We start from the raw sequence: 12,850 nt of genomic DNA, 5'->3' as shown, positions 1-12,850 counted from the left end.
AACATCTCTCCTTAATGCTTCCTTCACCCATACTTCCTCCTGCACTTAAACAATTTCCATGTTCATCTCTGCAAAGTTGCTTTCTTTATCCTTCAAATCTGCTCTTAAGCCCATGTCTTCCTGGAATTGTTCCTACACAGTTCTCACATATAATCACCAGACCCTCCCTTAGCTGAACTGTTATCCTCTCTCATCTTGCCTTGATTAGAACTTGTCTAAATGGGAAAGGTTTTTTTTTCAGAATATAGGCTTCCACTTTAACTATTCAAGAATAACTACTCTGAAAGAGTAAGTCCACACTGCTTTGTTTATGTGGACTTAAGCTACTTCCTTTTTGAATCACTGTATCCAACACTTTTTCAAAATAAACATACAGCATTCTGGACAGTTATACTATGGAGCAACGTTCTGCTACTAGATGCTTTGCATTTAGGGATTTTTCTTGTGGGGCTTTGTCAGATACCCACCAAAAAGGCACTAGAATTTTGGCACTTGGGGTCAAACTATAAATTCCCATGATACCTCTCCTGTCATCCAGTAATTCATGAGCCAGTGCCATATTCAAACTGCTGAACACCATGAGCCTGAGCCATTAATACAAACAAGCTAATGAATATGCATTGGCAATCACACAACTGGAGAGCTTTGGATGACTTGGGAGACAGGTATGGTGATGCTGCAGTGGTGATACAGGAAGAGGAGGATGAAATCGAGCAGTTTCTGTACATGAACTTTTTCTGGAGTGGCTTCATTCAGTGGACTGCCACTTCTGGGATCAGCAGATTAGCACTGAGTGGTTGACCAGGATAATGATGCAGAATTGGGATAATCAGCAGTGGTAGCAGAACTTCAGAACTCTATGGCTCTGATCTTGCAATTCATAGCACCTGGGAACACTGCTGTACCTGCATGCATGAACTGCAGTATTGGCCTATGTTTATAAAGTACAGTGTAAATTTATGGTGCTATAGAAAGGACTATTAATAATATAATGCAAGGTATTATGACAGAATAAAAACAATGGTCCAGCGCTGTTACCCTGCACAAAGTGAAAAAAGATCCAAATCTATACTATATTGAATATATCTTCATAAGTTTCTGCATAAACTGATTTTATTCCAGCCAGTCATAACCCTACCTGTATATACTAATGGTACACAATCTACTTATATACCTGGTTGTGTGCAACCATGGTAAATTAAATGACTGCATAGTCTGGGCACACCTAATTCCATTTTGCAAATTTCTACAGGTTTGAGAGATTGTCCCTATAGTAAAAATGAGAGTTTAAGTAACGAGGCTTTTCTATTCAGGCCAATGAAACCATTCATGGTTCAGGTGATAAAGAACCATATTAAGCTGTGGGGGTACGGAGTTGCAACTCCCAATATTGCACGAAACAGAATCTTTCATTTTTTTTATAATATTGCACAAAATGAATACAAACTCTATGCTTTCTAAATGTGTACCTACCAGGATTTATCAATTAATCTGTCAAAGAATGTATCTGATGAATTCGGCAATATTTTCAAGCTTTTTTCCATTACTCATCCAGCTATAGTATTTATTCATGTATGATAATGCCACAACAAATGCATGTACATATACAGCAAGCAACATAACCTTACTGCCTCAGATATGCACTCTTTCCTAAAGTATGCAACAAAAATGTTACACAATTTGTCTGAATACCAAACCATGTAGCAGTCCCATATCAAGAAATCATATACCTACGTGTTCTAACTTGCATATTTACCTGCATACTTATCCACAAATTTACCTATAAATATCAATTTAAAAACCACAAATTGCTGTTCACTAAGCTGTGATCTAAAAATATTTGCTCATTTAAATAGCTAATTGTACATTTTTATAAAACTAACCCAGTATATAGTATTGATTAAAAAGTTCAACACAATAATTTAATATTTTAAAGGTTATTGTTAATGAATTAAATATCTGAAATATACATCCATAATACAAAGTCCTAACCTAATAACCTTCCACAAATACAAAATTAGAAGGACTTAATTATTTAAACTCTGGTTTAAATAAACAAACAAACAAAGTATTTATTTAAAATCTTCTTTACAAATCCACATCATCTCTATTTTGAATATAAAAGAATAGTTTGCTCAGTCTGCCTTTTTCCTAGCATATGCATGAATGGATTTAATATTCTAAGTCTGACTTCTTTGACAGTCCTAATTAAACAAACAAACCATTTTAATAAATGATTGTAATTGCTTTTAAACTAATATACGTAAAATTAGCAGCAAACTAGCACAATCCAATATATAAGTGGAATATTTATAATTATAGACTTTGTCAATAATAAAGTGCACCAACTGTGCACATCTCTGACTTGCAAGAGAAACAAGAATGCTAATCAGTTCATTAGAGGCTTCTAGGTTGTGATATTTAGCGACAGGATGTAATAGCTGACTTGTCCATGCAGCATAATTGTACTCAGGATGAAAAATTGTTTCCAACAAAGCACCATCCTTCCTGTTTCAGATTTCCTGCTGGCTGCTTTTTATGAGCAGCATACCTTTCAAGACATCAGCATCATTCAACTTCCTCTGTCATAGAAATAAAAGTAAAGATAGGTCCAAACTTCATCATGCTGTGTAGGATTATCTAACCTTTACATCAAGCATCCTTTGCTTTAGTAATTTATTGTAGCGCCTGTTTCCCTGAAAGTGAGCTTCTTTAATTAGTGTGCTCACAGGCATTATCAAAAACCATACGCAAGTCTACTGTTCCTAAATTACCGCCTGTCTACAGGGAGAGTTAATAGGTGAGGCTAACTACTTCAGTTAACAGTATTTACTGATCAAAATAACAGTTAAAATGCCACATTTGGATATTCTAATATGGGAAAATAATTGGGAAAAATGGTCATGACGTGTTCTGTACCAACAAACTTATTCTAATGTCAAACAAGACTAAAACAGCCCACAATATGTATGACTTAAGGGAATCAAAGAATATGCTACTCCTATTACAATATACTATTTTAATTGCACCTCAAAGTAGCAAAAATCATGTTTCAGAGTAGCAGCCGTTGGTGTCATGTTGGTGTCTAAATTATTAGTGGTCTCAAGGATAATGCTTTTTAATATATTGACTTATTAAATATTCATAATGTAACACAAATGTATCAAAATACATTAAAATAAATCCTTTATAAGAATAATCAATACTAATCCACCAAAAGAAAAGTAGCATGATTCTACTTCATCACATGCTTGTCTATTCTCAGGAGCCCATAATAATGGGAGCTATATAAAATCCTATTTAGTATTCTATGCCATTTTAAATTTGCTAGGAAAAGGTTTTACAAATAAAAATCCTCCCCAATTTCCCTGTTTCCTCAATAATTCTCACATTCTGATTGCTTGTTTTCCTCTTGCCACGTTTTATACATCACATATTCCCTATCCACCACAAGTATCTAACACCAAACCCATTTGTTGCATAAAGCCAGCACCTCTAACAAAACATTTCAGTACATTAACTTTTAACTTAAAATTATTCTCGCTCTTGTCTCTGTGGGGGAAACTCTTCTGAATGGGAATGGAAGCAGTGTTATCCCTTGAGTCTTCAGACACTGAAACAGTAGCTCTGTGAAGGTGTGAACTACACCACTTATCTCCATGGTTAACTCCAAAGCCTAAACATGATGTTAGAATTGTCAACACAGTTAACTATTTCAGTGTTTATCACTTTAACAGAAACTTCCAACTAATGTTAGTTTTTTAGATTGAAACAAATGCTTCCCATCCTCTATCAGTTTAAAATGAATAGCTGAACAGAGGAGCCTTGCAGTGCTGTCTGTCTTGCCCTTGAACCTCTGCATGAACTCTTACACAATGGAGTGACGAAAAAACGGTTACCTACCTTTTCGTAACTGCTGTTCTTTGAGATGTGCCAACGTACACAGAGATTTTTGCCTTAGCGGTATCCATAGGGTCGGCTGTGGGTGGAGGAGGATATAACATTAAAGAAGTTGTTGGACTCCTCCGCTAGATTCTTGACCTCCAAGTTCAGGTTGGTAGCCATCCTTTTGAGCAGGGCCTGGTGCTCCTTGAATTCATCGGGGGGAAGGAGGAGGAGAAGCTGCTTGTTTAAGTGGGGCCTGCTACCACTTTGTCCGGCGACAACGAAGACGACTGCACAGCAGAGGGAAGGGGTGGCTTCCCCTTGCTCATTTGGGGACGGATCCTTGGGCATCAGGGTCCACTGTGTTGCCCCTGCATTGGATTCCGCACTGTGCTCCAACTTGGGTGCCGGCTGCAACTTGTCCAATGCAGCCTGGGAGGAATGGTGTGAGTACGGGACCAGCATAACAGGTACACCCCACGGGTTCCAGTACAGGCACTGAGTGGGCCATTGCCCCTGCCTCCACACTGCTGCCGCAGGAGCCACACCAGTCTCGCAGGCTGGTGGCGATTCAACTTCTATAGGCGAGGGGCTGAACTCCACTTCAGGCTCAGACCACTGCCCTTCTGGTGACGAGGGCAGCGCCATAGATGCCCAACAGGGCCGGCTTTAGGCACCGCGGAGCCTGATTCGAAGGAGCTGCTGCCGAAGTCCCGCCGCTGTCTTTGGCGGCAGCTCAATCACTGCCGCGGAGGAAGGACCCTCCACCGAAATGCCACCAAAGACAGCGGCAACGATTGAGCTGTCGCCGCCGACAGTGCCGGGACTTCGGTGGCAGCTCAACTGGCTGCAGTGCCTTCGGCGGCATTTTGGCAGAAGGACGTTCCTCTGCAGCAGCAATTGAGCTGCCGCCGAAGACAGTGGCGAGACTTTGGCGGCAGCTCCTTTGGGACACTGCAGGGCCCTCTTAGGGGCGCGGGGCCCGATTCCAGGGAATTGGCTGAATCGCCCTAAAGCCGGCCCTGATGCCTGAGTCTGTCAACTGCCCCTCGTCAGCGACCAGTGCTGCGACCAGGAACAATCACACACTGGGGGTGTGGGAGAGACCGCCTAGGCAATGGTGATCTGTGCCATAGCGAACTCTGGCGGTGCCATGGGTACGAGGATTCATGTCACAATGCAGGTGTTCCATGCTTTGCAGGTAGACACATTGGCATCAGGGACCTGTGTCTTCTAGTCAGGGACTGAGGCTGTGGTGCCAGGGTCCGAGGCCATGGTGATGGGGACCGGTGCCTGAGATCCGGGGATGAGGAATGCTCCACTGCTTTAGGGGGCGGTCCCATAACCGGCTTTCCCATAGATGCCGGAGCCATGGCTGGGTACATCACCTGGCTTGGCATCTGCAGTGCTGGTCAGCCTACTTGCTCTTTGGCTGCCGAGCCCGCTTCAGGCACAGATGACCCTACTAAGGGCTGGGACCCCCTGCCACTACCAGGAGTTGGAGGCGGGTCCCTGGCTGGACTAGAGGGTCCAACTGCAACGATACACCTGAGCAGCTCCGGGGCAGGCACATTGCCCAACACAGGTCCTTTGCCTGAAGCCCCCTTTTTCTGCAGTGCCTCCTGCACAATGGACATGGCTTAAAGCCTGAGGAACAGGGCATGCCTTACTCTGAGGCGAAGTCCTAGCCAGGACTCTAACTCCTAAATGACTTCTCTAACACTTAACTTAAAGATCTAAGTATCTATCAACTAACAACAAAGGAGACAAAACAAACTATCTGTAAGAATCACTAACACTCTTGCGATGCAAGACAAGATGCTCTGATCAACCATCATGGGTGGTCAGAAGGAAGTGTGAGGGCATAGGGTTGGCAGCACCTAATATACCAATGCATGAGCACTCAAGAGGGTGCTACATCCGACCCTATAGATACCGCTACGGCAAAAATCTCCACTGACTGCACGTGGGCACGCACACACCTAGAAGGAATCGACATGAGCAAACACTCGAAGAAGAAAAATGGCTTTCTGTTCAGTTTCCTTGCTACTACTTAGTGTGGGGGAAAGGACCGGAAGACATAAGGTTTCACTAGGATTACTTACCCCCAACTCAGAAGAGGAAATTAGGAGGGCAAAAGGTGTTTCTCCTGAATTTTTGCACTTTGGCTGCAAAGGGTTGCTGTTGTGATTGAAAGTAGTTGTCTCTTTCTCTTCCTTACTCCTCCTGCTTTCTTGCCAACTGTTTCCCTTATGGCAAAGAAAGCACTTGGAAGGGAGGCAAAGAGAGCAGCTACAGAGATAAAAACATGGACATCAGCAGGTAGGAAGAAATGGATCCACTACAAGAGCCAAGTTTTCGCCTAAGGGGAAGAGGAAAAAATCAGAGCCATTACTTTTAAATAAAAAACATGAAAACATGGAATTTTGTCAAAAACAAATGAGGCAGAAGCTGTCTTCATGGATGATGTGTTTCATAAGCTGAGACTATCAACAAACTTGAAAAACTTTGCAGGCCACCTATTCAGAAGTGGACAGAATCCCAATGGTAATATACAACTCAAAAAGAGCAAATACATCTAACTGTAATGGCCCTCTCCTATTTCTATGTTCTATATTCAAGGTGAAATAATACATGGCTTAGCACTCTCCTTATAGAAGTAGTTTTTAACACTCTGATTGTAATACATTCACCTTTTCACTCAGTAAAAAAAGTGTCCATGTTTTTATGTACAAAATTCAGAATCATTGCCATTAGGCAATGTTTTCATATTATGCATTACAGGTCAATTTTTTTGATTGTTCTGTATACTTAGTCTTTGAGGAAAAGAGAGTTAATGTTTTCAAATATGAATGCTGCAAACTAGACAAAGGTTATGCAAATAAATTTGAAGTGTTAAGTAAACGTTAGATGAGCCCTCATAAGATATTGAGCTGTCAAAAGGATATAGACATCTTTGTCACAAACTTGTCATTGATATCGTCGGGAGGGGGAAAGATCTTCAAATCCTTCTCAAGCTGTTGAAGCTGCCTTTCCATCTGCCTCAGGTTCTTCTCCAGGTTTTCTGCTGAGACTAAAATATAATATATTCATTCACTCAACATCTCAGAAAAGGAAAACTAGTAAGAAATGCCTACTTGTAAAAGATTTTTGTTATACCAGTACCACACATCTAATTCTGAAATGGAATTGTATCAGATAATCACAGGGCAGGAATTCTAGTTCATTGTGTAATATTTATTTTTTCTTAATTACACAATTTCCTCACTGTGATTGGTTGTATCCATTTTAAATAATCACTGCATTTTTTTCTCAACCATGCAGTATGCAAAGCTGTATATTCTGATTGGATCTTAATGGGTGTCAGCCAATCCAAAAAGCAGGGTTTTGCATTAAAACCAAAAGTTTATTTTTAAATTACCTGTACTGTGAAAATACCAATCTCTCTTCTCTGATTAATGACTATAGTAAGAAAGTTCAAGATATTTCCTTGCAATAAAGTTGCTTGTCTTAGCTTCACAATTCTTAAGGAAAAAAAAACCCCTACTTATATTTACATGAAACAAGGAGAGAGGAGAGAATTCGAATCCCCAGATATAGAGAAAATAAGGCTATTAAAGAGTTGAAAGAGAATTTCCTTTAAACAACCCAAATTTCTGACCCATTATTTCCCTCCCAATTCAGATCTGAAGCATGATGTAAACTAACACACATTTGTTATTCTGAGGGAAAGTGCCCTGCCAAGCAGAAGGGAACAACAGGGTGTTTGGGAGAATGTTAAGAGGGATGAAATGAGGAGGGGGGAGAGAGAGAGAGGAGAGATATAAAACCTGCATAAGTTTTACTTTATCAGGAACAAAACGTGAATTATCTTTCAATTGTTTGGCACCCTACTTTATATTTGGAATATTTAATTAAAAATGTCAGTACAGTAATGAGGATAGTTCCTGACAGCTTGGTAAATCATATCCTGGGCTCATATGAATTCGTGCAATCAAGGATATGGTTATCACATCATACACAGGAAGTAAAGTTTAGTGAACATTCAAATGTTCTTCACAAAAATAAAAAGATAGATTATAAATAATATATTGAATATTAGTCTGGAAATATTGACATTGTAGAGTTTTTCATTATCAGTTTGTTACATTAACTACAAAACCTAAAATTACTTACTATACTTATTAGAATTTCATACACATTTTACCTATGCAGCTTTTGGGGTGAAATCCTGAGCCTACAGAAGTCAATGTGAATTTTGCCTTTGATCTCAGTGAGGTCAGCATTTCAACAATGGAGTTTAATGCAGAGATGAATGGACTGAGAATGGTTCATAATACCCAGAAGTGATCAGAATATGGGACACATTCACTGGTTGCATATGCTTTCATAAAGAGTGGCATAGTCTCCCTCATGAATTATCACCACACATCCTCATCTTAGTGACTACTAAGTTATGATCACCAGTAGATGGGCTGATTAATACTGGTAGTTAGAGAGACTACAGCTCTGCTAAGTGTATATCTACACATAAACTGCTGCTACACATAAAGTGCTTCAGTGAAACACTACCTATGCCAACGGAAGGGCTTCTCCAGTCATCACAGGTACTCCACCTCCCTGAGATCCAGTAGCTAGGTTGACAGGAGAATTCCCTCATCGACCTAGGGATATCTACACCAGGGTTTAAACATGTCACAGAGGAGTATGGATTTTTCACACCCCTGAGTATTGTAGTTATACCAACCTAATTTCCTAGTGCAGACCAGGCCTCAGTAATAATGCTGACATGCGCGTGAATTAAGCTCTGTCTCTTCACAAATTTTAGAAGCAGGAATATAATAAGTCCATAGTTAAATGCCATGTTATAGTTATGTATAGCAAAAGAATGCAGGCCTTCAGTGATAGACACAGAATGAAGCAGACCAATCCAAGTAATCATTTCCTAGAAAAGCAATGTTTGATATGATGCAGAGAAATTCCTCTGGACAGATTTAGGTGACCCTCCCAGACCACGAACATATACAAGCAGGAGCTAACTTGAATTATTCTGATATATCGTGACTTATCTTTCTCAGGACTTTGTTGAATTTAGTGAAGGGATGGGAAACGGAAAGGGAGGAAAGGTGTGAATGGAAACATCTCTCCTACAAAAGGATTATATGGAGTGGAAATATAGGGTCAGATTCTGTGCTATGTATCCAAGAGCAAAGAATCTGCAGCCCAGAACTAAAGCCACCTTTGCTCCCTCTGAATCCCAGACTGTTCCAGGGCCTGGACAGCCCACAGACAATATAGAGCGGGGGTTAAGGCAGGGGGTGTCCTTCCAGGGGTTCCCTATTAAGCAGAGTACTGCTTGCAATCTCTGCAGCACTATGGACATGCCCTTTCCACCTGCCTCTGGCACACACCTCATGCTGCAGCTTGCAAATGTGATCTCTGGAGGCAGCCATATGTCCGTCTACCACAGTTCCTTTGCCAGGGGAATTGTACCCCAGAGGGTTACATGGGTTTTCAGGACCTGTTACACTGTTTTGACTCTTATGTGGCATAAAGGGGCTGAAGTAAGAGTGAAAGTCTCACCCATAGGATCGCTTTCTTCTCTGAAACAAAACAGAAGATATTTGAACTGCTCCCTAGAAACAAAGCTTCTCTTTAGACAACCACATTTTAGAAAAATGGAATCCAACATCTAGTGTAACAGAGACCACTGATGACACATGAAATTAATTCTGCCAACCTGGTACTACATTCACCTCTTTTAGCTCATAAATACTGGAAATACATAAAATAGCACATAGAATAATTCACAGAATGCCAAAATATATTATTGACATAGTACAGGAAAACAGAGCACATTAGGTATCTGAAGTAAAATATAGCTGCAGAACTATTGAGAAGATTTATCTCAGAATGACAAAGGAATTAATACTAATAATTAAAACAAACAAACAAAAACCCAGCCATTGCCTGTCAGATAGTCTAGAGCTCCAACACAATGATGAGGATAAGTATTTCAGAGACAAAGAACCCAAAAAGATATGAAAAAACACCCCACAATGGCCTGAGACGTCCATTAGCAGCAACATGATAAGAGCTAGTTGGATAAAAGTGGCTCACTGAACACATTAGAAGGAAAGGTCTGCCAAAAAAATAATTCACTTTCACTTTTTGCTAGGATAATTTTTTCCCTCAGGGACAACAAGGGGAATGTGTTCTTTTCTGGCTTTCCTGCTCTTTCTCTCACTCTACCTCTACCTATACCAAATGTTGTTTCTAAAAACTTAACAATCTGCCAAATCTCTTACAATGTCACTCCTCTGAACCCTTGTGGTGGTTTGCCCTTACCTTCCACATTCAGTTTATGCTTTTTCAACTTCAAGGAATTTTAAATCTTCACAACCAAACTTCCCTGTGTCATTTACTCCCATTCCCTTCCTGTCACCTAAAGCTCCTCTTAAGATTCCATTGTGAATAGTCCATTTGAGTCTTTCCTCCTCCCTACTTGTAGAACTCCCTCCTCTCCCTCTTTTGTCCACCATATAATCTCATACTTCTCTCCTCACTCAAGTCACTGCTTAAGGCACAGTACCTTTCAACAATAACCTACCACTTATAGAATATATACAGCAACTTTAAAAAAAAATTGCACCACTTGAAAATTGATCCTTCAACTTACATATTCTATATTTGAACAGCACTATCTAATTTATACTGTATATCCCTTGAGAAAAGCGCTGTATATCCCTTGAGAAAAGCTTCCACTTCATTTGTTGAGCATCTAGCACATGGTTGGTTCGCAGTAAGTGATGAGCATGTACAGCTAAATTATTTGGACAGGGCAAGGGGGAAATGAGAATGTTATTTCCACAGTGTATTTGAAACATTTCTCTGCTATTCTGGAGATCACCTCTAGAGCCCTTTTTTAAATATGTTTACTCCACATTTCTCTATTATATATCTGCAATATAACTATTTAAGTTAGCTTTCTTATCTGAAAATAGTAATTATACCCTGCTCTCACACAGTCCATTATATATTGAAAACACTGTACAAACATGAACTTAATTAATTCATCACCATATCCCTGTGTGTCAGGAACAAGTAGCGCTTTCCCCACCATTTTACAGGTGTAGAAACAGAGCAGTGAAAAAGACTTGCCAGGATGAGTACAAATTGATATTAAATAATCAAGAGTTTTTGGTTCTCAATACTGTGGTTTAGCCACTAAACATTTTTATACAGAATTGAACTAGATAAACTTTCCAATTTAACGTTCATTCTAAAACTCCCTGTAAGATTAACTTTCACACACTTTTCTAAATTAATTCTCAATGTCAGAAGACTGTTTAGAGGCAGATGGACAAGCATATAAACAAAGATTTGGGTTCAAAAAGTTTCAAAATCAATCTCTAGCACTATGTATTTCAATATCAAATTACCCCACATAGTGAAATACGTGAAAATGGGGACTTAATTAACTTGCACAAAAAGTACACTTTTCCTGTTTGGAGTTTAAGTTCAGCATTTAACTTAGTTCAACATTATATTTGTATGTATATATATGTACACTTTGTATTGCTATATATTTCCCAACATGCCAGCTATTGATTGTTTAATGATGTATATGTTAACTGCAAAAATATTAAATTACATACATTGTGAAATACAAATATTTCAATCTGTTCTCAAACTTTGGCAGAGAGTTTCTTGTCTCAAATACTAAAATTTTCAAAGAGCTTCCTTGCTTGGTCTGTTAAGATCTGAAAGTGTGTTTACATAGGGCATAAATGGCAATTTGCTGGAATGAGGGAAGGGGGAGAGAGAGAGAGAGAGAGAAAACAAACTTTTTTGCCACCAAATGATTTTCAAAATAGCGTCCTAGGTCCAAGGAATGGCTTTCAGCTGTTTATTACTTTCAAAATAAGTAACAGTTTTGTTTTTAAATCCTTCAGTAAGAATATTTGCTTCGTATGCTTTACTGCTGAAGTGACCTCCTTGTACAACTACTGCATATGTGGAAGAATACCGAACCTGCAAAATCCAATTTTTCCTTGCATACATTTAATAACAGCACATGGCAGATTTCCTTATGGCAGATTATCCCATTGCCCAATTGGTCTCTCAGCAATTAGTTTCTATTACATTTAAAATTATCTTCTTCTATTTCTGGATATCTGATTCTCAACTTTTGTCTCCTTTTGACCACTAGAAAAAAATTATCTTCTACTCTTTTATAATTGCCTCAGAGGCATATAGAAACTTTTGCCACTATTTGGTGAATTGCACAAATAAAATTCTGTAGTGTCTGAAGTGCTTCTTAGTACCCTGAAGCAATTCCATTGCATTTTCTCAACTATTATATGGCTTGATCAAATGCCCACTGAAATCACTGCAAGCTTTCCCATTGACTTCAATAGGAGTTGGATCAGAACCATAGTCTTTAGTTTTTTCTACAATTTCATACTATCCTTCTCTTTGTTCATAGTCCCTTCTAATTTGGTTTGGTAACATTATTATAGCAATGCAAGAACACTACTGTAATTAAGGTGCCGGGGCACCAAGCACAGCATGGCCCCCCTACAGTTCCCCATGGCCTCGTGACTTCCTGCCCCTGAGTGGTCCCTGGAGCCCCCACATTGGTCTCGTGTATCCCGGTCCCCAAAACCCCCACATGGGCCTCACTCCTCATCCTTCAAGGCCGGTCCCTGAAGGCCTCTCCAGCTTCCCCCTCCCACCGGTCTCTTTCCCTCCCCAGTCCACTTACTTCTGCCACATCCCGGCCTTCCCCAGCTTCCCAAGACTGCTACCTGGAGTCTCCTTGGTCCTCCCACTACCCAGAGCCTCTTTCTTGCCCCATCCCTCTGCTATCCCAGCCTCCAAAGGAGCATCACACTGCTAGCTGGATCATAGTTCAATAGCTTCACTTCCTGGCTCTGAGCCCAAAAGTACTCACACACTTGCA

At 40.0% G+C, this 12,850-nt stretch overlaps 1 protein-coding gene across 1 annotated transcript in view; it reads right to left on the bottom strand.

Moving 5' to 3' along the window:
• DIAPH3 (diaphanous related formin 3) overlaps positions 1-12,850 on the bottom strand; it is a gene marked incomplete in the record, with an annotated part of 517,573 nt that overhangs the window by 167,213 nt on the left and 337,510 nt on the right. Inside the window, 1 exon segment of the mRNA XM_034758385.1 lies at positions 6,834-6,958. Coding sequence (XP_034614276.1) covers positions 6,834-6,958 — 125 coding nt within the window.

The sequence above is a fragment of the Trachemys scripta genome, chromosome 1 (genome assembly GCF_013100865.1).
Source record: "Trachemys scripta elegans isolate TJP31775 chromosome 1, CAS_Tse_1.0, whole genome shotgun sequence".
In the NCBI taxonomy this organism is placed as follows: Eukaryota; Metazoa; Chordata; order Testudines; family Emydidae; genus Trachemys; species Trachemys scripta.
This window is presented reverse-complemented; position numbering and strand designations above follow the sequence as displayed.